Source organism: Pongo pygmaeus, chromosome 9 (assembly GCF_028885625.2).
Source record: "Pongo pygmaeus isolate AG05252 chromosome 9, NHGRI_mPonPyg2-v2.0_pri, whole genome shotgun sequence".
Lineage (NCBI taxonomy): Eukaryota > Metazoa > Chordata > Mammalia > Primates > Hominidae > Pongo > Pongo pygmaeus.
The window spans coordinates 14400796-14425029 of NC_072382.2; the positions used below are offsets into that span (position 1 = coordinate 14400796).

The following is a 24234-nucleotide window of genomic DNA, read 5'->3' on the forward strand; positions in this document are numbered from 1 at the left end:
ATCTCACTCTAAGGGAGAGGCAGGCATAGATTATTAGGTATGATTTAGAGATAAGGAAACAGAAGTTCAGAGAGGACGAGTATTTTCCTTCCAGTTGCACAGCACCTCAGCGGCAGAACAGGAATGGACCCAGACTCCCATCTCTCAGTAGGAAGAGTGCTGACGTTATGGAATTCCTATACTTTTGGGTTTGAGTCCTGGCTTTGTCAGATGAAGGAACAAATGTTTGACTTCACTCCTGGGAGTAATAGTTCTGAAATGCTTGTTCACAGATCAGCAAATGAGAAACAAATTGGGACCAAATGAGTCTGCCAGTTTTCTACTTCCCCAAGTAAGTTCATGCAAAAAGTCATCCATGTTTTCACCATCATCTAGAAAAGATATTTTAACACCAAAGAAGTAGAAAGGACATAATTTTAAGATACAGGCTGGGTGCGGTGGCTCACGCCTGTAATCCCAGGACTTTGGGAGGCCGAGGCGGGTGGATCATGAGGTCAGGAGATTGAGACCATCCTGGCCAACATGGTAAAACCCCATCTCTACTAAAAATACAAAAATTAGCTGGGCATGGTGGCACATGCCTGTAATCCCAGCTACTCGGGAGGCTGAGACAGGAGAATCGCTTGAACCCAGGAGATGGAGGTGAGCCAAGATCGTGCCACTGCACTTCAGCCTGGGCGATAGAGCAAGACTCCATCTCAGAAAAAAAAAAAAGATACAAACACAAAACCTTAAAATTTAAATGAAACAATTTTAACCTGGTGAGCCCATCACCACTTTGCCCGTATAGTTGTCATTTCACCAAGGACAGGTGAACACTGCATCTGAGACCCACAGTGGTGTGTGGCAAGTTTGTGGACCTTCTGGGGTGGGGAAGGACCAGCCCCCTGTGGTTCAGCTGGGCTCTTCCTGGTCTTTCAGATCAGATTGGGCCTGCGCAGCCCCAGAAGGGAGCACATGTGTAATTAACAACATCTCTCCTGGGCAAGTGGTGAGAAATTTGAGAAAATGGAGACCTTGTGATCCTCAGGAGAAAACACCTACAAAAATAGGCTCCCTGTCAACAAGCAGGTTAAGTGAAATCATGAGCATGAAAGTGTCACATAGTTCCTGAGATTGCAAATTCCTCTCTCTTCCTAGCCCTCTGCAGCCACCACCAGCACCTCTGCACCCTGGGGCCAGGGACTAACCCATCCGCCACATTCCAGAGGCTACCTGGCTCATGCCCCGACTCTGTGCCACCCAGAAGGAGGACTCTCTTTTTCTTACTAACCAATCAGTCAGCATGCCCAAAACACAAATGCATGTATGTCAGGGACCGACAGGTGGAGGAGGGAAAGCCACTGTCCCCCGCCTCTAGGAATCTGCAAGATACCCACCAGAGGAACAGCTGCCTGTAGCAGAGACACAGAAAATACCTAGACATCACCAAAATGCGTGTCATCACCCAATGAATGAGCAGTGGTAGTAACAGCCCCTCATATACACAGCCTTTCACAGTTTATAAAGAGCCGTCACCTGTATGAGACCACAGAACCATCCAATAGCCCTGTAAGGTAAGTGTTATTCAGCCCATTTTGCAGACCAGTAAACCAAAGGCTAGAAATAGCAGTGTGGGAGAATGGGACAGGCTGTGGGCCTTGAAGGCTGATGTATTTATCAGAGATGTTAAAGGGAGGTTTCAGCTGAGACCAGGTACTGAAGTGAGCTGTGCTGTAGACGGCCCAGTGGGACGTGCGGAAAGCAGGTGGCTGAGAACCTGCTAGATGCCTTTCATACCTCCCCCATGGGGTTGGGAGTGGGGATTGAAAGCGGGTTTTGGGAGAGAACTTATAGAATCATCTGAGCTCTGTATATGGGGGAGGAGGATGCGTCCTTCTTCATCTTTTTTTTTTATTATTATTATACTTTAAGTTTTAGGGTACATGTGCACAATGTGCAGGTTTGTTACATATGTATACATGTGCCATGTTGGTGTACTGCACCCATTAACTCATCATTTAGCATTAGGTGTATCTCCTAATGCTATCCCTCCCCCCTCCCCCTACCCCACAACTGTCCCCAGAGAGTGATGTTCCCCTTCCTGTGTCCAAGTGTTCTCGTTGTTCAATTCCCACCTATGAGTGAGAATATGCAGTGTTTGGTTTTTTGTCCTTGCGATAGTTTGCTGAGAATGATGATTTCCAGTTTCATCCATGTCCCTACAAAGGACATGAACTCATCATTTTTTATGGCTGCATAGTATCCCATGGTGTACATGTGCCACATTTTCTTAATAGAGGCTGGCTTTAAGGAGACTCCTGGGAGACATTTCAATGTACAGCCTGCATAGTGGACCTGCCAGATTCCTCCTGAGTTGAGGGAGGAATTTTGTGGGGGGGACACAGGAGAGAGATCCCAAGTGTGGGGGGCATCTCTGTAGAACCCATGAAAACACCTGCAGAGAAGTCAGCTTTTCCTCTGCCAGTCTCAAGGAGGTGACGCTAGCTTCCAACAGTATCAGGCAAGTACACATTCCTACCCCGTTCCCCTCTTTCCCCATTATTCAGCCTTGGAGAGGGCTGAAGCCACAGTTAGCTGGCTGGCTGGGGAGGAGGAGGGAAATCCAGTGGGAAAAGGGAGAGGAAGCCCACCAGACACCGTTTCTCACCTGCCATGTGCCCGGGCTGAGAACCGAGGGGCCCCAAATCAAGTCGTGACATAACACAAGATTGAACACTTTAATTACTAGATCACAGCTGTTTGTCTTGTCTGAGTGTAGTCAGAAAAGCCACTGGACTGCCCCAGTTTCAGCCTTCTGTGGTTGCTGTGAGTTTTAAAAGAGTTAATACCCAACCTTGTGCCTAGCACAGTGCCTGGTACACAGGAGGCATGCCATTGCCATGCCTTTTAGCTTCTATTATTTTAAAAACCTTATGAGGTTGGTACTATTAGTATTCCCATTTTGCAGATGAGGAAACTGAGCTCACGACATTCAGTGACAGGCTGCCCCAGAATCCTAGGCTGAGCCGCCCTGAGCAGCCAGGACTTGTCTTGTGAGCATGTTTATCACCTTTATACACGAAGAGCCCAAAGCAGCTTTGTTCACGGGCTGCAGCTGCTGCCTGGAATGGGGCATTACCAGCTGAAAGAGAGGGTGTCTTGGACAAAATTTACAAGAGCACATCTGGGTGGGGAGGCCCTGTACATCTGCACATCTGAGAGGAGGCAGTTTTGCTGAGTGGTTAAGCTATAGGCCTTGGGATCAGCTTGGTAAGAATCCACCCTACTATTCAATGAGCTTAACCAGCTGCATGACTTTGGGCAAGTTGCTTAGGCTCTCTGGGCCTCAGTTTCCCCATCTGCCAGATGGGTGGCTGTGAGGGTGGTGGGTGCTCCAGGCTCCTGAGGATGCTCCATCTACTTTGCCCATTGGTCACTGTGGCCCCACCACTTTGTGGATCAGGCAGGAATTCAGCCCTTCTGTCTAAGTCTGACCCCATGGCATCTATCTGGATGCCAGAGCCGGGAGGCTGGGCCCAGGTTCCTCCAATCTCAGCCCTTCCAGGACAGCCTAGACCTGCCCCACAGGCCTAGAAAGGATGCCAACAGATGCAAACACACCATGGTGGACGCAGGCCTCCCCTCCCTTCCCACTCCCCAAGCTTGGCCCCTTGGCAGGGTTCTGCTCTACGCCACTGTGCTCTCCATCATCACTAAGGGCCAGGTGCAGGGACAACCCCTTTCCTGCCCTGGGGTTTCGTTTCTTCATCTATAAATGAGAGGTGAAACAATTTGCCCCTTGGCTCCTTTCCAGCTAAGAAGCCCTGCCGGGTCCTTCTCTTTTTCTTGCAAGGTGGCTGCATCTCAGCAGGAATCACCTTTCTGCCCAGTCCGGGGCTGGGGTGGAGTGGGGACCTACACTCCATTTCCCTGGGAGAATGGTTAGGGCCCCAGGGTCTCTAGGGGATGCCTGAGTCATCTCAGCCACTGGCTTTGAGGAGAGAAGACAGAGGCCCCTCCTTTGCCCTGCTCACCTGTGCAATGGGGCCCATGGGCTCTAGGCTGGTGGTTCCCTGTCTGGTGGGAGGCAACGAGTTCAGAGGGCCCCGGGAGCCGTCCAGCCCCTTAGTGCCAGGTGGGGGATGAGACGCACAGGGAGGGCCGCACCCTCCTCTGATGAGCAGCTCTACCTCTTTCCTTTCCTGGGGATCCCAGGTGCTCCTGCGCCAGTTCCCCTGCTACGCCTCCGGGCTGGGCAGCCTGGACTGTGCCCCTGGAAGGGCGGAGGGTACTCACCGGGCTGCCACTGCTGCTTGCTGCCGCTCGCTCCCGGCTGCCTCTGCTCTCCTGCCGCCAACTCTCCTGAGTTCACACATATTCATGTGAAATCCTTGCTATTCGCGTGGGGCTTGGAAATCCACTCTGCTTGCGAGCTGCCGCCTCTTGGAAGTTCTCAGGTCCCTCCTGGCACAGAGGCCTCTGCCCGTATGGCCCAACTGAGGGAGAGGAGGAAGCCGCTCGTGGAATCATCGGCCGCCAGGCCGCAAGGGCCCAGGGAGAGCATCTGGATCCCTTCCTACAATCTACAAAAGGGGAAACCGAGGCTCAGAGAGGCAGGTTGCCTGCTGGGGTTCCCCAGTTAGCATCAGAGCTGGGATGGGGATCCACACTGGCCTTCAGCCTCCTGCCGCTGAGAGGGGGAAACTGAGTAATCAGACGCCAACTGTCTTTCTTCCAGTGGACTTGTCCAATGTTAGATTGGGGGCCAGGGAGCCAACAACTTCCCAATGGCAGGAGCATAGGGGTGTGTGAGCATAGGGGTGAGTGTGTGTGAGGGTGTGAGCTTGCACACACGTGTGCGTGAACATGTGAGCATGGGTGTGCATGTGAGTGTGATGTGTGTGAATGTGTGTGGATGTGAGTGTGTGAGTGCGTGGATGTGTGTGTCGGTGTGTGAATGTGTGAGGGTGGGCGTGAATGTGTGTGCACATACACATGCGTGTGTAAATACATGTGCTGATGTGAGTGTGAATGTGTGTGCACACGTGCTTGGGCACATAAGCATGTGGGTGTGTGTGCATACATGTGAGAGTAAGGTGTGTGCACACATGTGAGTGTGAGTGTGCACACACGTGTGGAGAACACATATGGGTGAGTGTGCACACACATGTGTAAGTCTGTGTGCACCCATGTGCATGATGCACACGTGTGCATATGTGTACAAATGAGTGTGTGTGCATACAAGTGTGTGTGAATGTGTGCACACGTGTGTGTGTGCACGCGTTAGTGTGAGTGTGTACATGGAGTGATACTGGAGTGGCACATGCAAGTGGAGCAAATTGTTCATCAGTTTCTGGGTTCAAGTTCTCACCAAAATTGCTCCTGATGCCCCCACACAAAGTCAGGGAGATGACACAGGACCTGAGGGCTCAAGATGGCACAGGGAATGGTCTGGATGCCCATGGCTGGGCCAGCTCTCAGTTGAACCAGCACCACACCCCTTGAAGCTAGAGATGGAGTCTGTTTTGCCAAATCCTTGAAACTGAGCTGCCTTGTGGCTTCCTTTGCCAATAGAACAAGGCAGAAGTGGCCATGTGTCAGGTCTGAGCTGCTTCTGTTCTCCCTTAGAGCTCTGCAACCACCACGGATCACTCCTGGACCAGCCTGCTGGAGGATGAGACATATGGAGCGCAGCCAAGCTGGCCCAGTTGTCCCCGCTGAGGCCCCACATATGCAGTCAAGGTCAGCGGGGCCACCTAGCTTACCCTCAGCTGAACACAAGCACATGGATGAGTCCTGCCAAGCCCAGATCAGATCAGGAAGGCTGCCCAGCCAACCAACAGACTCATGAGCAAAAATAAACGCTTCTTGTGGGATGCCTCTGAGGTTTTACAGAAATTTTGTGGCAATAGCTAAGTGCAACCGTCCGTTTCTTTATGGTGGCCTGATCATTGCTCATATCAGCAACCCTGTAGGCCCAGACCAAGCAAGGCATGCTGAAATTTAAGAACTAGGAACAGCAGGAAAAAATGGAAATGTCCAGATTCTAAGCCCAGCACTAAGCCCTACCCTCTCATTGCCCAGTGCTGTGCTATCCCAGCTGATGACCTATTTACCTTCCTTGGTGCTGCTATAGGCTGAGTGATTCTTTCCTTGCTTTTGCTTTTGGGAATGCTCGATTCTTTCCTGTTATTTACAAGTTTTTAGAATAATAGGTGTGCCCTAGCAATCTCCAAAGATGATCACAGATTTTTTTTTTTCTCTAACATGATGAGCCATGTGTTTCAATCCATTGCAGGTGTTGTTGCTAGTATTATTATTATTGCGATTGCTCTTCTTCTTCTTCTTCCTCCTCCTCGTTTTCCTTTTCTTCTTCTTCTTCTTTCTTTTTTCTTCTTCTTCTTCTTCTTCTTCTTCTTCTTCTTCTTCTTCTTCTTCTTCTTCTTCTTCCTCTTCTTCCTCTTCTTCTTCCTCTTCTTCTTCTTCTTCTTCTTCTTCTTCTCCTTCTCCTTCTTCTTCTTCTTCTCCTCCTTCTCCTTCTCCTTCTTCTTCTTTTCTTCTTCTTCCTCCTCCTCTTCCTCTTCCTCTTCTTCTTCTTCAACAGGGTTTCACTCTTGTCACCCAGGCTGGAGTGTAATGGTGCTATCTCAGCTCACCGCAACCTCCGCCTCCTGAGTTCAAGCAATTCTTCTGCCTCAGCCTCCCGAGTAGCTGGGATTACAGGCGTACACCACCACACCCAGCTAATTTTTGTATTATTAGTAGAGACAGGGTTTCACCATGTCGGCCAGGCTGGTTTCAAATTCCTGACCTCAGGTGATCCGCCCCCCGTCGGCCTCCCAAAGTGCTGGGATTACAAGCGTGAGCCACCGTGCCCGGCCATTGCTATTATTCTTGATGTTCTAATTCGTTCCTTTTTTGGCTATAATTTTGTCATTATGAGAATATTATATATGTGGAGTCATGCAGTATGCAATACTTTGAGATTGAGTTTTTCACTCATGTCCTTGAAATCTAAATTGTTGTGTGTATTGAAGGAAACCAGATTATGTCACCCCCAAATATGCCTCTTTGACGTAAAAAGTATTTCAAGCTGAAGGCAATTAAGAAGAAGCAAATGCAGGAGAATTCCCTCTATCTTCTTCCTTTTCTGCCTAAAGGCAGGATGTAAATTCTCCTTTGCTGAAGAAGACTCTAAACTCTTATTAGCCCAGAAATGGCTCCAGAGGAAACTGTAAGCAAACCTTACTCCATTAGTTTCTTTACATATATTTAACTTCCCACCGTTTCCTGCCTTTGGAAGCCTAAAGCTGCTTTCCTTTGTCCTGTCATTTCTCTACAAATCCATTGTTCTTTGGGGAAGATGCTATGTAAGCAGAGTCTAAGCCACTGCCCTGAGTTACTTCTCCTTGAGGTTTTTCCCAGGTGATGTGTGCTGTATGGGCTAATTAAACTGCTTTTCTCTTGTGAACCTGTCTTTTTGTTAAACAGCCTCAGCTGAAAACCTATTTTGGCTTGATTTAGAACTGGCTTAGAACTGGTTTTTCAACAGTGAACACACATTAGGGACCATGGAACAAAAATGCACCCTGCCCTTTGCCAGGTTAAAAGATACTGAGAGCCAAAGGAAAATTATTATGAATGAAAAAAAAAAGACATCAATAACAAACAAAAATGAAGATAGGTAGAGGTAAAGTTTTGCTTCCTCCACAGCCATCAATAGCTTGTTCCTTTTTACTGCTGAGAAGTATTCTGTTGTATGGATGTAGCACAGTTTGCTTTTCCATTATTTACCCAGTGAAGAACACTCAGGTTGTTTCCAGTTTTTGTTCATTACAAATAAAGCTGCTATTTGCATTTCGTGTGGAAGTAAGTTTTATTTTCTCTAGGATAAATACCCAGGAGCAAGATTGCTGAGTCATATGGTAAGTGTATACTTTGCTTTATAATAATCAGCCAGGTTGTTTTCCAGAGTAGCAGTGCCATTTACATCCTAACAACATCTGAGACCTCCAGTTGCTCTGTTTTCACCAGCACTTGGTATTATCAGTATCTTTAATTTCAGCCATTCTAATAGGTGTGTAGTGTTATTTCATTATACTTAATGGCTAATAACATTGAACATCTTTTCATACGCTTATTTGCAACCCTATATTCTCTTTGTTAGAGCCTCTGTTCAAACCTTTTGTCCATTTTGTGATTAGATTTTTTTTTATATTGTTGAGTTTAGAGAGTTCTTTATATATTGTGGAAACATGTCCTTTGTCAGATATATGATTTGCAAATATTTTCTTCCAGCCTGTGACTTTTTATCTTACCAAGATCTTTCACAGAGCAACTGTTTTTAATTCTAAGTCCAACTTATTGATTTTTTTCCTTTTGTGAATTGTATTTTTGGTGTCTTGTTTAAAAACTCTTCACCTAACTCTAGGTCACAAAGATTTTCCTCCTCCTACACCTGGGAATACTGAACACACTCCACATTGCTCCCCCTCCTCTGTGGGGGAGAACCGTGTTAGAGTTAGAGCTGGGGACTGGGAAGAAGTTGGACCTACAAGAATTCCATGGCTGAGGCACCGATTTAGAACTGGTTTTTCAACAGTGAGCATACATCAGGAACCATGGAACCAAAATGCACCCTGCACTTTGCCAAGGTTAAAAGATACTGAGAGCCAAAGGAAAATTATTTATGAATGAAAAAAAAAGACATCAATAACAAACAAAAATGAAGCTTAGGAGTGAAGAGGAGAGAAAATGCTTGTTCATTTCAGTCTGGCAACAAGGCTAGGGTCATGGTCATGGAAGTTTCAGGGAGAAGGAAAGATACTGCTACAGTGTATCCCCTTGTCATTGAGACAGGCATCCCATGTCATCTATCTCTGCGCAAATCAGCTATTTCTTGGTATGAGGGTTCGGGGGTACATTGCTGGTATGGATAGCATTGACATAACTGGTGGTAGCTTTGGCAGGGGCAGTGGTAGTGTTAACGGGGCCAGTTGTCACATTGACAGGGCCAATGTTAGCATTGACAGGACCAGTGGTAATATTGACAGGGCTGGTGGTGGTGTTGACAGGGTGAATGGTAGTATTGACAGGACCATTGGTAGCACTGACAGGGCCGGTGGTAGCATTGACAGGACCAGTGGTAGCGTTCACAGGGCTGGTGGTGGTATTGGCTGGGTTGAAACTGAATACGGTTGGAATCACTGTCACATTCTGAAAGACAAAGGACATGTGGTCATCATCTTCTTCTGTAGTAAACAACAACAATGGCCATAAATTTTTTCTTCCTCCTGTTTCCATACCCTTAGGTAGACCCTCTCTCCCTGATGCTGGGCTTGGTCATGTGACTTTCTTTGGCCAAGGGAGCAACAGTAAATGGGATCTGTACAGTGTCTGCCCATTGGAGCTTGCTTTCTCTTGTTGCTCTTTGGAACACTGAACATAAAGACTGGGCTGCCTGCTGGATAATGCGAGACAAGTGGCCCAGTTGTCCCTGTTGATTGCCAGCTTGCAAAGAGCCAGACACCCATGTGGGACTGCCCAATATTATCCAGCCACCAGGCAACTCACCGACTGCAGACTCATGGCAAGCCCAGCAGAGGTCAGAAGAACTGCCCAGCAGACCCAGGAAATCAGGAGCTAAATAAGTGGTTGTTGAGTAAGCTATTAAGTTTTGGGGTTGTTCGATATGGGGCAAAAGCTAATTGATGTAGAAATTGGTAGCTAGAAGTAAGATAACAATAATCCAACACATGCATTGGGTTTGGGACTAGGTGGCAGGTGGGGCTGGAGAAGCTGTGAGTAAGCCTCTAGCAAAGGCTGGAAAAGTGGTGATCTCACTGCTGGAGGAATCTGGAAAACGGGAGAGGAAACTGCCACAGCAGACTGGAGAAATGATTTCCCATGTTATGTAGTGGTGGAGTGCTGTTGTACTTTAGAAGACAAAAATATGCATCTAATAACTTTTGGATTTGGCTAAGGAGATCATCAGGCAGAATAATGAAAATGTCATTTGGGTGCTTCTGGTTGCATATGGTAAAGTGCTGTGAGAAAGTGAGAGGATAAAGAAGGAATGATTTAGTTTGCAAGCAGTATTTAGAGGCAAAATAGAGAGCCCAGGACTTGAAGAGTTAGAAAACAAGATTGTCTCTAATTTCCAAGGTCCTCAATGGATAAATAACATTCAAAGTAAAACTAGGCCAAAGAACAAAGATCAAACAAGGATGTGTCTACACAGCCCTTTGTTAAGACCTTTGAAAGACTTAATCTGTGCTTATTAGACCCTTTCAGCTAGACAGAAATGCTTCTAAGAATCTAAAGGTATTGGTCTCACAGAAGCCTAATCCCAAAATAGACATTGGTAGATTTAGAGAGAGAAGTGTGTCTAAAACACAGTCTTAGGTGTGGCTCTTATCAGATGGTGAAAGCCATAATCTGATACATAAAACACCCTTGGAGTTTTTAAGGGAATTGTATTAGTAACAGGATTACCAACTTGGACCAAATCCGACTGAAATTGCTCAAACTGCAAAAAGACCTTTGGGGCTCACTCTTAATATGGGAAGAAGATTGAGAAAGCAAGGTGGAAAATATAGGCCTTTTCTTATGAAAACAGAAAACATGTTTCTGAGGGTAGAGCCAAGAGTCTGGAGGGTGGAGTCAAGGTCCTGGAAAACAATAGATTAGAAAGCTCCTCTCAGGAAGCAATAGAAAACAATGGCATGGGCAGAGTCTTCCAGAGAGTCAAATTGACTCCTAATCAAGAAACATTCTCTGCCCCCAGGGTAGGACAATACGTGCCCCATAGGATTTCAGAATTATTATGGAGCAGTGACAATCTTGTGCTTCTGTTGTTTCCTTTATTGAATGGGGAAATAACAGAATTCTATTTATCCTATTTTTCTTTCACTAAAGTATGTTGGATATATGGGGACAGAACTTGCTTTTAGTTCATGGTTTCTAGATCAAGAAGAGTGATACACCCAAATCCTCAGTCACATCTAGATCTGATTTGGATCCTAGACTTCAAGCCTGATGCCATGATTAGATGGGACGTATGGGCATCCAAAATATGGGTTGAGCATACTTTGCATCTTGGACAGCTGTGAGTAATTTGTGGCCAGAGGAAAGAGTGTTGTAGACTGCAATACTGGTTACAAATCCTTATATTCATTAACCTTTGCTGGGTGACTTTGTAGCTCCTCTTATCAAGAGGTAGAGCTGTTGCTCCACTCGTGGAATCTGGGTTCGGCTATGTGACTGACTGTGACCAGTGGGACATTAGCAAATGTGATGCAAGCAGGGACTTAAAGTGCTTGCCTGTGGGAGCTTGCTGTGTCTTGCTACTCTTGGAACCCAGCTCCCCATGAAGAAGCTCAGGTGAGCGTACTGGAGGATGAGATAACATGAGCAGAAGTGAGCTATTTCACAAAGATCCCTGGAGACCAACCATCCCCAAGCTAAGATACAAGTGTGAGTTCATCTGAGGCCAACAGAAGAGCTGCCTACTGATCATAGCCCAAGCTGATGATGCACAGAATAAAGAGCTAAATAACCGCAAGTCACTAAGTTCTGGGGTAGGTAACTATGCAGCAAAACTTAAGTTATACACCCTCTCTTAGGCCTCATTTCTCCAGATCTCTGGTTACCTCTTGCTATAGCCCAAGCCCAACTCCAGAGCATGCTCTGATTCCTGGAACAGAGTCCAATGCTTACCTCAAATTGTCTGCAGCAGGTAGCCTGGCACCCAAAATGTGAGACCACACAAGTGAGGATGAACTCCAGGAGGGCAAAGGGGAGAAGACTGCCAGAAACTGCCTTTGTATATGTCTAAAGGCAAAGAGAAATGGAAGGCATTTAGTCCTTCAGGTTAATGGCCTAGGTGACAGTCCACATTTGAAGTGCCACACACCTCACCTGGAAGGCCTGAGACCCTCTCTGCATGTGGCCCTTTGGAGCAGATGCTTGGGTCACCCATTTTATATGCCCTTGCCTTACCCTCTTAGTCACTGGCCTGACTTCCAACTGCCAGCACCTGCATTCCTTTGCCTCAGGGCTCTCTCTGCCCTCTGGAGCCTACTTTGCTGTTTGCACAGGCTCAAAGTTCCAGGAAATGAGTGCCTCTTGAGAATAGCCCTCTCTCCATGACTGTCAGCGTCTGGTGTATAAATACCCCAGCTCTCTTACCCCTTAGGTTGGTGTTTGCTTCCTCTCCCAGATAAACTACTTGTCTCAAATTCTGCTCCTGGGAGGAACCCAAACTGAGACATTTCAACAAGTGCACTGGCTAGGAAACCCTGTATGAGGGTCTGGGCTCCTTGCCTGGGGCCAGGGGATAGACACCAGCTTGGTCAGGGTTATTAGCTCTGTCTGGCTCCTGGCTTTCTCAGCCGTCTTCCAGTATCCCTGCCTCATACTGCCCTTGACAGGTTGGGATGGGACCTCAGAGCTTCAAGGGATTCTGTCAAGACAGAAACTAAGGCAGGATAGAAGGGGCCCCAGAGAGCTCAGTGTGCTCTGGGCCTGGTCCCTGCCCACAGTAGGGTGGGAGGGATCACTGAGCTCCTTTCATCCTTACACACTCTTTCTCTGGAGCAGAGGGTGGGGAGCCCAGGGCTCGGAATGCCTGTTGGAATCCAGTGCCATTGTGCTACACTGCACTAGCATGCTCCTTGATGACAGAGGTCCTGATTGCCAAATGACCACCTTTAGGATTTGTAGCTGTTGTGCTCTTGGTTCCGCATGACCACAATCCACTCCCTTGTTGGGACATCCTGTTGCATCCTGTTGGACTCCAGAGGCCAGCACCTTGCTGCCACATCCCCTAGATACCAAGTTACACCCTGTGCATCAGGCTTCTTCCTGGGGCCTTCAGGGAACTCTCCCCTTAGGAACTGCCCTCACCCCTGTAGACACGTCTGGTTTAAGACCCTGTGTCCTGCCAGCCTTCCCTTGCCCATTTGGTTAGTCCCGAGAGAGGATCAGATTGCAGCCAGCTGTGGAACTAGCTACTGTAGATCTTGTTCTTGAGGCCTCCTCAAGTACTGTGTCAATGTTATTGATGTCCTTCCCATATTTCCATGCCTGCTGCCTGACTTTCATTTGCATGGCTTCACTTGAGGGCTTCCTTTGGCCACAAGAAACTCCTTTGCCCATGAGCATGGCAGACTGGAAGCACTAGGGAATTGATGACCCTCAGGGGCAGTTTTTGATCAATGATTGAGGGGAGTTGGTGGATAAATACACCCTCACTCCAGGACAGGGTGTAGCTAAGGCGCATATCATTCCCTGGCTACCAGGGCCCCGGCAGGTCCATCTCCAGGGGTCCTTGCCGGATAATATGTTTATAGTGCAGCTTCCTCTCCTTGTTTGTCTTACTTCTTCCCTCCTCTAGCGAGATTTCCTAGAATAACCTCTGAAATACACGATTTGCACCTGAATCCTTCTCTTTGCATCTGCATCTGGAGGTCCCCGCACCAAAAGACCAGAACTAGCATCAGCACCTCCTGTTTGTGTGAAAGCCTATCCCTCGAGACACCCCTAGGGGCAGGTGATCTTAGGAGTCTGAGTGTGGCAGCCACCTAGGCTGCTTACCTGGTCACCTGCTACCTCCAAGTAGAGAATAGGATAGATATGAGGAGGAGTCAAGTGGCTATACCTCTCTGAGTCTCAGTGTCCTCACTGTGAAATGGAGTTTATCATGGCTACCTCAGAGGGCACAGGGTTTTGGTGAGGGTTAAATAGCTTATGGATGTAGTGGTTGTCATACTAGGATGGAATTCTGGGGCAATTCCATTCTGCTCTGGAGGCAACCTCAGAAGCCCTCCTGGTCCTTTGGCAGCATGGGGCCCTGGCAGTCAAATGCTCACCGTCACATGGTAAAGGATCAGATCTGTAATGATAATGAAGATCCCGGCAAAGGCGAAGAGTGCGCTGATGATGTTCAAGCTGAGGCTGCTGTTCACCTGCAGGAGAGGAGGGAGAGGAGAGAGGGAGCCGAGTCTGAAGAGTCTGAGGCCCAGCTTGTGGGGACTCTTGGGAAGTCAGAGAAAAGAGAAGGCAGGGCAGAAAAGAGATGGCCAGGCAGGGTGGAGAAGCATTTATTTTAGCGATAGTGAGGTGAGAAAAATCATTGCTTTTTTTAAAAACTTTTATTTTAAGTTCATGGGTACAAGTCCAGGTTTGTTTCATGGGTAAACTTGTGGCATGGGGGTTTGTTGTAGAGATTATTTCATCACCCAGGTATTAAGCCTAGTACCTGTTAGTTGTTTTACCTGATCCTTTCTTTCCTCCAAACCTTCGCTCAAAATCCTTCGTTAATCAATGTGCAGCATCCTTCTATGGCAGGGACGGGATTTGTTTGGGAAAATTTCTTGCAAAGCAGCAGACAGTAGGCAATGAGATTCAGAAAGAGATAAGGCAAAGATGCACAACTGCTCTGCAGAAGAAGTGAGCAGAGATCCCAAGCTTGAATTGAGGGAAGGGAGTTGGGGAGACTTGGTCCCTGTGGTGGAAGGCTGGGGCCAGCATGCTGGCAGGATTGGCTGGGGAAGGTTTTCAGAACCAGAAAGTCTCACATTCAACTTTGAGGGGTCTGCTGCTCAGTGTTGAGAGGCTGAAATCCTCTAATTATTCATTATCCATCCCCTACTCAAGCTGCTTCCCTTTAAGAGGGTTATGCGGATGAAGAGAGAAAGGTGAAAGAGAAAGGGACCATGTTCTACATTTGGGCTGAGGCCAGGACAGCTGTAAGATGTATAAAGTAGAAACGGAAGTTGACATTTCAATAGAAAGTCAGATGTCAGAGCAAGAGAGGACTAGGAGACCCCCACGAGTCAGCAGACACCTTAGGGAGAGCATTTGACTTCCCAGGGGATAAGGAACTTCCCAGTCCTGTTGGGATATGAACAGGCGGTGTGAGCTTGGCTGAAGCTGGGGTGTCTGGAGGTCTCTGCTCTTCCTAAAGGGGGTGAAGCAAGGCAGACTGTAGGGCCACAGGAGTTTACCTTGTAGACTGGAGATTGGTAATTGGGAAACCCTCCGTTAGACACCCAGCCCCTAGCTGACCTACTGCTTTCCCATCAAAAGGCAGAAGAAAGATGACAAGCCATGCCGAGAAAGTGGAGAGGGGAAGGAGGACCTGAGAAGGAAGGAGATGAGAGAAGGGCCATTGTGGGGCTCTAAATTTATCCCTAAGCTTCTTAGAGGCTGCAACAAAAATGAAAACATGACCAAATACTTTGCTGGTTGCTGAGACAGAGAATAAATGCCCCAGAGGTGCAAGGGAATTCTGGGCCCTGTGCTCTGGTTGGGACTTTAAATTGTTCAAGGCAGGCATTGCTGTCACTTTTCTAGGTCCACACAGAGGATGGTGGAAAATATCTTAAAGAGATGGCCGAAATGCACACACATTTTCGTTTGGCTCAGGCCTGGCTTTCTGCTTACTTCAGAGCACCCATAAGGCACTGCGTGTAAATACTCATGAGTTTCCTGAAGAGCTAAGTTTTTGAATAGTAAAACGCAATAGTTAAAAAAGAACAGCTTCGGAATCAGAGGGCTCTGGGGTCAAATCCCAGCTCTTCCATGTACTCACTGTGTGATCTTAGGCAAGCCACCTGAGCTCTCTGCTCCTCAATTTTCTCCTCTGAAAAATGGGGATAATACAGCTTCACAGAGTGATGGGGATTGACTGGAATAAGGTATGGAAATGCACTGTACTCAGGGCCAGGGCCAGGCCACACCACTACTGTGAGTCTCCTTTTTTCATGTTTGGTAGAGAGTCAAATTCTAACATTCAAGGATCATCAAAGACAGCACAGTGACTTACCACAAGGACTGGGGTCCTTTGCAGCCCATACTGAAAGGGATCCAGATACAATATACTACGCAGACAAAAAAAAAAAAAAAAAAAAGAAGAATGACCAAATGTGCAGCATGTTAAAAAAGTCAGCTGTCCACTCAGGGACGCATTTCTCAATCTTTATGTTCTATGCACCTTGTTTCACAAAATGTGCAAATCCGTTTATTTCCTCCCAACATTTTTACTATCCCAATGGTTAGGCACCAAATATACTAAATACCATGATACTCAAACTCCTGTGGGTCTAGGCTAACACCTTCCTTTCCCCTAAAAACCTGAATTTTGTCCCAGGATGCTGTAAATCTCATTATTATTATTTTTTGACTGATTCTCCTTGAGTCCATTGTCTGGACATATCATCGCCCAAATGCATTAATTGCTCATTTGGCCTCATGCTGCCCTATCATCGACTGTGATCTTGGAAAACTAGGGGTTGAGTAGTGTGGTGGGTGGAGCCTTGGGGCTGGGAGATAGGAGACCTGGGCTGTGGCCTCATCTGCTGTGGTCCTGGACCCAGCTGGAGGGTCCTCTTTAGCACTTGATGCTGCTAGGCAGGTGATGGAAACATGAGCATCAGAAGCAGTAAGAGCTCTGTTCAGTTATGAGAGCCATGAACTGAAGGGGCCTGGGCTCAGGACGTTCCTCCAGCACTTTCTGGCTATGAGGATGTGGTGGTGTCATCCTCATAGCCAGAAAGTGCTAGAGGAAGATCTTGAGCTTCAGTCTCCTCATCTGGCAAATGGGCATAGATAATGATTCCAGCCCTCTCTATGTACAAGTGGGTCATGCAGTTCAAGGGAGAGAACAAGGGTGGGATTATTGATGGGGGAGAATAGGGGCACTCAGGGGTTTTGCTAGCTCTCTTGAAGCTACCCCTCAAAGGAACTCACTTCTTCCCAAACAAAATGCCCAGTGGGGGAAAAGAGCCAGCTGCATGCAGATACAGGATTATTCCATGTATATGCGTTTGTAAACATGCAAAGCCAAGCCACTCGTTGCTTAGGCATATAGGTAAATATGATCGGACCATAAAGAAAAGCAAGGGAGGCTGGACGTGGTGGCTCACGCCTGTAATCCCAGCACTTTGGGAGGCCGAGGTGGGCGGATCATGAGACCAGGAGTTCAAGACCAGCCTGGCTAACATGGTGAAATCCTGTCTCTACTGAAAATACAAAAATTAGCTGGGAGTGGTGGCGCACGCCTGTAATCCCAGTTACTCAGGAGGCTGAGGCAGGACAATCGCTTGAACCTAGGAGGCAGAGGTTGCAGTGAGCCAAGATTGTGCCACTGTGTCTCAGCCTGGGTGACAGAGTGACTCCGTCTCAAAAAAAAAAAAAAAAAAAGCAAGGGAATGAAACACATTAAATTGGCTGGATGCGGTGGCTCACGCTTGTAATCCCAGCACTTTGGGAAGCCGAGGCGGGTGGATCACGAGGTCAGGAGATCGAGACCACGGTGAAACCCCGTCTTTACTAAAAATACAAAAAAAAAAAAAATTAGCCAGGCACGGTGGCAGGCGCCTGTGGTCCCAGCTACTCCGGAGGCTGAGGCAGGAGAATGGCGTGAACCCGGGAGGCAGAGCTTGCAGTGAGCCAAGATCGCACCACTGCACTCCAGCCTGGGCGACAGAGCGAGACTCCGTCTCAAAAAAAAAAAAAAAAAAAAAAGAAAAACATTAAATTGAAAATAGTGGTTACGTCTCAGGGCATAGAGGGGATACTCATAGGGATTTAAAAATTTAAAAACCACGGGTGATACTTTGTTTTTTAAGTTAGGTGGTAGACACGTAGGTGTTCATTTTTTAAAACTTTAATTTATTATTTTTAATCGTGGTAAAATACACACAACTTAAAACATACCATTCAAACCCCTTCAAGTGTTTGGTTTACTAGCACCAAGAAAATTCATATCGTTAGGCTGGGTGGGATGGCTCATGCCTGTAATCCCAGCGCTTTAGGAAGCCAAGGTAGGCAGATCACCTGAGGTCAGGAGTTCGAGACCAGGCTGGCCAACATGGCAAAACCCCGTCTCTACTAAAAATACAAAAAATTAGCTGGGCATGGTGGCGCATGGCTGTAATCCCAGCTACTCGGGAGGCCGACAAGGAGAATTTCTTGAACCCAGGAGGCAGAGGTTGCAGTGAGCTGAGATGGCACTACTGCACTCCAGCCTGGGCAACAGAGTGAGACTCCACCTCAAAAAAAAAAAAAAAAGAAAAGAAAAGAAAATTCATATTGCTGTGCAACCACCACCCCAAGATCTCCTTTTATCATCCCAAATTGAAACTCTGTCCCCATAAAACACTAACTCCCCATTACCCCCTTACCCCGGCCCCTGGCAATCACCATGCTGCTTTTTCTATCTTTATGAATTTGACTACCCTAGACCTCATCTAAGTGGAATCGTACACATGGGTGTTCAATTTATTAATATTATTTAAGCTCTGCAAGATGAAATACACTGAATGGCCTGCTGGTAAATGATTAACATCTGCCTTATGAGGTGGCAGCAGTGCAGGGAAGGGCCCTGATTTGGAGCACGTGTTGATTTCCATGTCGTATGTATACCCAATATGGCCAACTTCCTGCTACCAAATGGTTTGACAATCATTTTACATAATTCCTGGAAATTTTGTTGTCGGCACCCATAACTGGTATGGTAGGTAGATGCTGTCTACAGCACACAACTTTACGTACTCTGAGTTACATATGAGATATTTCTTTTTTTTCCTTCGAGACAGGCTCTCACTCTGTTACCCAGGCTGGAGTGCAGTGGTGCGATCATGGCTCACTGAAGCCTCCACCTTCTGGGCTCAGGTGGTCCTCCCACCTCAGCATCCCAAGTAGCTGGGACTACAAGCGCACACCACCACACCCAGCTAATTTTTTGTATTTTTGTAGAGATGGGGGAGGGTCTTGCCATGTTGCCCAGGCTGGTCTCAAACTCCTGACCCCAAGTGATTTACCTACCTCGGCCTCCCAAAGTGCTGGGATTACCTGCGTGAGCCACCCTGCCTGGCCTTATCAGATAAATATCTCATAAAAGAGAACTCAGAGAGGGTGGAAGAGGTAAAGAACATGATAATGAGTGTTTGTAGCCAATAGTTCCCTAGAGGCTGGGTGTGGGGTATGGGAGATGGGGAGGGTGGTGGTGGGAGGGAGTGTTGCTGGGGCAGGGAGTTGATACAACCCTTTGCTGTATCTGCAAGTTGGAGGCTGGCTCTAGTCTACAGAGTCACATTGCTGGGAATGGGATTCCATGCTCCTTCTTCTTCCACTTCCTTCTTGTCCCAGTCTGGTGACCCAGGAAGGAGACCATATGGCCTTGTACTCACGGATAATCCTCCCCAGAGCGGGTACCCTGTTAACCAGGTCACAGAAGAATAGTGATACAGCACAGGGTTAATTGCAGAGAAAATGTGCGTCAGGCCGTTGAGGATCTGGATGGCCTGCAGGGAGAACAAGTCACTGTGAGAGAGCAGAACTCGGGGCCTGTGGGCTGTGGAGCTGTGCTTTGCACCCTGGCTGTGCCCCAGAATCACCCCAGGTGTGACTGGTGTTAGGGCTCATCCCAGACCAACTGGATACAAATCTTTGAGGGTGGGGTCCATGCCTGGGTGTTTTTTAAAAACTTCACGGGTGATGCGAATTTGTATTCAGGCTGAGAATCACAGGCATAAAGGAAAGGTAAGATGGCCTATAACAGAGCAAGAAATGTGTTCCCTTTAGACTGAGCGTACAAGTGTGCAGAGACCCGGGCCGAGCCTGGGTTGTGGCTGAAAAACACCTGGGCTCCTGTCCTGGCTGCAGCACTAGCCGGCTGTGTGGTCTCCAGCAAATATCTTCTCTGCTTCAGGTTTTCCTTATTTGCAGGGAAACCAAAAATGTCAAATCCTAGAAAAAGTAGCATTCCTACGCGTGATGTTAAACATCGTTCTCGAACAGTTGTTGGCCAGAATTCATGTGATGAATCCGATTTTTCCAAAATAGATGATTCTGATGATTCAGACCATTCGATGTTACTTCTGTTTAGAAATAACTCAAAGAATATATTGAAATATATATGAAATAAATTTTATTTCATATATATTGAAATAAAATATATGAAAAGATATTTTATTTTCATTCTGAAAATCAGCCAGATTTGCTTCAGCCTCAAGAGCATGTTTGAGAGGCTACATATTTGCAAGATGGGGGTAACAGTATCCAGCTTTCAGGGCTGTGGTAGAGATTAAAAGTGCCTATGAAACTTGTAGCCCAGTTCCTAGCATGCAGTAGGTGTTTCTTTTTCTTTTTTTTTTTTTTTTTTTTGAGACGGAGTCTTGCCCTGTTGCCCAGGCTGGAGTGCAATGTCGTGATCTTGGCTCACTGCAAGCTGTGCCTCCCGGGTTCACGCGATTCTCCTGCCTCAGCCTCCCGAGTAGCTGGGACTACATGTGCCGACCACCCCGCCCAGCCAATTTTTTTAAATATTTTTAGTAGAGACGGGGTTTCACCATGTTAGCCAGGATGGTCTCGATCTCCTGACCTCGTGATCTGCCCGCCTCGGCCTCCTAAAGTGCTGGGATTACAGGCGTGAGCCACCGCGCCTGGCCTGAATGCAGTAAGTATTTCAATGCCCTCTGCTGATTCCATTCATCTTCCCGGTACCGATATTCTCTTTGTGGCCTCCCCTATGACGTCCCCACAGTTCCCCTCAGCAACGTACACATGGGGAGATCCTCTGTCCCCTGCAATTCCTGTGTTTTTCCCCTTCCTCCCTGCTTTTCCTCCACTGTTGCCACTGTCTGAAATCTGCTTGCTTTACTCTCCTCTTACTGAAATCCTATCCTTCCCTTAAGGATCAGAGAGATTCTTTTTCTGACCCCCCATCCAGGATGAATGCCCTCTCATTTGGGGCTCCGACAGCGTTTACCACTGGCTTCTCTGGGCCTCAGTTTCCTCAGGGATCAAATGACCAGCGTAGAGCAGCCACTTTCTGCCCTTCTGGTCCATGAGTCTATGAATTGGTGACAGACCTGGGTTTCATATGAACATCCCTTTCTAATACGACATGCTTGGGTCTATCTACAGGCCCACTTTATCAGTATATTAATGAACCCCTTTCCCGTTTAGAAAAAAAATAGTGCCACTGGCTGCCAGCACTCATTTAATTTTACTTAAACACACTCTTGAGGATGAAGCAAATCTGGCTGATTTTCAGTGTGAAAATAAATGATAAAAACGGGTTTTTGAGTGATTTCTAAACAGAACTAACATCAGAATTGTCTACTTTGGAAACATTGGATTCATCAAATGAATCTTCGGCCAACAACTGTTCGAGAACAATGTTAACACCATGCGTAGAAATGCTACGTTTTCTAGGATTTGACATTTTTAGCAATCGAGAATTACTGTATTTTGTAAATGGGAATACTACTACTAAAAACAGAATGCTATAAATAGAATGACGTCTCTTGTTTCCAAGGTCGATATGCTAGAGCAATGCGAAAGTTATAATAAAAGGGAGATATTGGCAAAGTTATCTCAGGCTAAATACTGCAGCTGCAAGTTCTGCTGGCGAATATTCTTGGGGCAGTCGGGAAAAGGGCTAAGAGGCACTCATAGTTTCCTTCCCAAAACAAAATTGTAATTGATTAAAGATAGTCTACAGTTTTGGCTTTTTGGCTTTTCATTTTGTTTGGCCAGGTTCCCCAGACATTTGCTCTGACTTAATTCTGTTTTGACAAATTTTGAAATCCTTCCAAAATATCTTAGAACAATTGGGAGCCAAAGTTAACAAGGCCTTTACCCAGTATTAATTAATAATAAGGATAGTCATTGTAATACAAGATGATCATTACTACGCAATATCATAGACTAGCTTTACCTTTTGGAGGATTTCCACACACATTTATAATCTCACTTGATGCTCATGACCAGGATTTCTTTTTTTTTTTTTTGAGATGGAGTCTTGCTCTGTCCCCCAGGCTGGAGTGCAGTGGCGCTATCTTGGCTCACTGCAAGCTCCGCCCCCCGGGTTCACGCCATTCTCCTGCCTCAGCCTCCGGAGTAGCTGGGACTACAGGCGCCTGCCACCACACCTGGCTAATTTTTTGTATTTTTAGTAGAGACAGGGTTTCACCATGTTAGCCAGGATGGTCTCCATCTCCTGACCTTGTGATCTGCCTGCCTTGGCCTCCCAAAGTGCTGGGATTACAGGCGTGAGCCACCGTGCCCGGCCTGACCAGGATTTCTATTCCTGATTGCTGTTTTATAGAATTTAGTTCAGGATTTGATTTTGATTTGTTTGGGAGGCAAACAACGCCATGTTCCTGGTACAATCTACTTGTCTACCCAGGTTTAAATAAGGAGGAATGGGTCCCCTTCCTGCACCTGTCCTTGTCTTCCTGCCTCCAGGAGGCAGTTTGTAACTTCTCAAAGAAGCCAGACAATTTGCACTTTGGGCAGCCACAATAACTTATGCATGTCTCACGGCAGTTGCCAGAAGGTATTGTAATTATGACAGCCGCCTCGAACAAAGACCCTCCTTCGTCTTCATGGATGATGTCTTGGTTATCTCTGAGTCCCCAGCTCCTTGCAGGGCACCTGCCGTGTTGAATGGATGAGTGCATAGAGTATGGGCATCTGTGACATGCCAGTCTCCATACTAGGAGTTGGCTGGGCATCCAGTGGGATCTGGCTTCTGCCTCAAAAACAGAATTGAATTGAGCTTTGCAAGGTGCTAAATGAAACTGGAGGAGGCAGGAAAGAGGCAGGGGCCCCCTTGATTGAAGAGGAAATCACAAAACCTTGGAGCTGGAAGGAATTTAAGAAAGCTGAATCTTCTTATTCTAAAGATGAGGAAATGGAGGCCCAGAGTGAGGAAGAGATGTCTGCAAGGCCACTCAGCAAATCTAGCTGGCCTGAGACCTGGATTGCCTGGCTCCCCGCTCAGTGGTCTTTTTAGTGGAACTGTTGCTGACCTGTGCCCCTGATAGATAGCTGGGTGAGGTGGGGAAGTTCACTGATTATTCAGCCTCCCCCAAACCATGGGTCTCCTTGGGGAGTGGAAGGAAGACAAGGGAGAGGGTCCAGCATCTGGGTGATTGTACTGGGTCCAGCCTCCCGAAACCACCCCCCACACCCACTCCATTTCCCCTTTACCCTCTGAACACATTCCCTTCCTCATCCCAGAGCACTACACGAGGGCTTATGAAGTGACCCAAATCGGAGAAAAGGAGAAATCACACTCACCCCTAATGTTCTGACCTCCTCATTTATGAATTTCTTGGGATTGAATGAAGTAAATGATGCAAATGACGTGTTCCACTGGGATGAGTTTGAGGTGTGTGTCAGCCCAGGGTTAGCATTCAGAGGATTCTGAAGGTCTCCAGGCTGTGTCTGGAGATTCGTCATTCCCTGTGTGTATTGGATCACTCCAGGCACAGTCTGCAAACTGGCTGTTCCCGCTGGATACTGTCGCTGATACCCAATAGGTTGACTCTGTACACCTGCTACTGAGTTCTGGTTCACCACAAGTAGATTCTGTAAGTTTGCTCTTCCTGTGTCACACTGGATTACTTTTGGTGACATTGGGTAAGTGGTCACCTCTGAAGGCTGCAGATGACTTCCAGAGGCCACAGGTTAGCTGGGCTGGATGACATGAACATTACCTGGGGCAATAATGCCAGGTACACTGTTGGCGCCAATCACCTGTTCGGTCATGGTGTACAACTGCTGCAAAACACATAAGAAGGTGCATTTCCCTCTTCTGACAAAATGAATAATGCATCTTATCTCATTCTTATCTTTAGTTTCATCTTCATTAAAATAAGAATCACCTAGCATGGTACCAGACAAAATAAACTTCTTGCCTTTCTTGGCAAGAACACACCATTTTCCTTTTACAGGTTTGGATTTGCAAGACTAGGTTTCCCGAGGCTACTTAGCTCCTTGTAGCCCTTTTGTTCACAGTCTGGATGGTGGCTTTGCTTAGCCCCCTGCAGTTGGCATTTTAATCTGCATGCCTCGAGTTTGTTGAGTGGGCACGGGCTACCTCCCCATCTTGCCCCCTGCCCTGGCAACAGCTGATTGATATGGGGGTGAACAACTGACCCCAAATGCTCTGGTAACTTCTTTCTCCTGGGAATTTGGAATTGGACCCAAGGACTACTGTGGGATGGGAGGCTATGCAGAGTTGGAGGGATCACATGTATGTTGTGTGCAGGGGGAGCAGAGAACACCAGTTAGCAGAGTGAAGAGAATAAAGCTGAGAAGCGTTGGGGGAGGGAGAGATAAAAGAAGAGGAGAGAAGGAGAGAGAGAGGGAAAGGAGAAGGGGGAAGGAGAGAAAGAGAGAGCAAGAGGGAAGGAGAAAGGAAGACACATACGCAGACACAGACAGACAGAC

At 47.1% G+C, this 24234-nt stretch overlaps 1 protein-coding gene across 1 annotated transcript; it reads right to left on the minus strand.

The window, feature by feature from the left end:
* Positions 1–8737: 8737 nt before the first annotated feature.
* On the minus strand, positions 8738–23550 carry MS4A18 (membrane spanning 4-domains A18). Its single transcript, XM_063672222.1, is given in 7 exon segments — positions 8738–9198; positions 11701–11814; positions 13854–13949; positions 15729–15730; positions 15812–15866; positions 19179–19292; positions 23080–23550. Coding segments are annotated over 7 exon segments (1176 nt in total). The 3' UTR covers positions 8738–8874.
* Between the last annotated feature and the right edge of the window lie 684 nt (positions 23551–24234).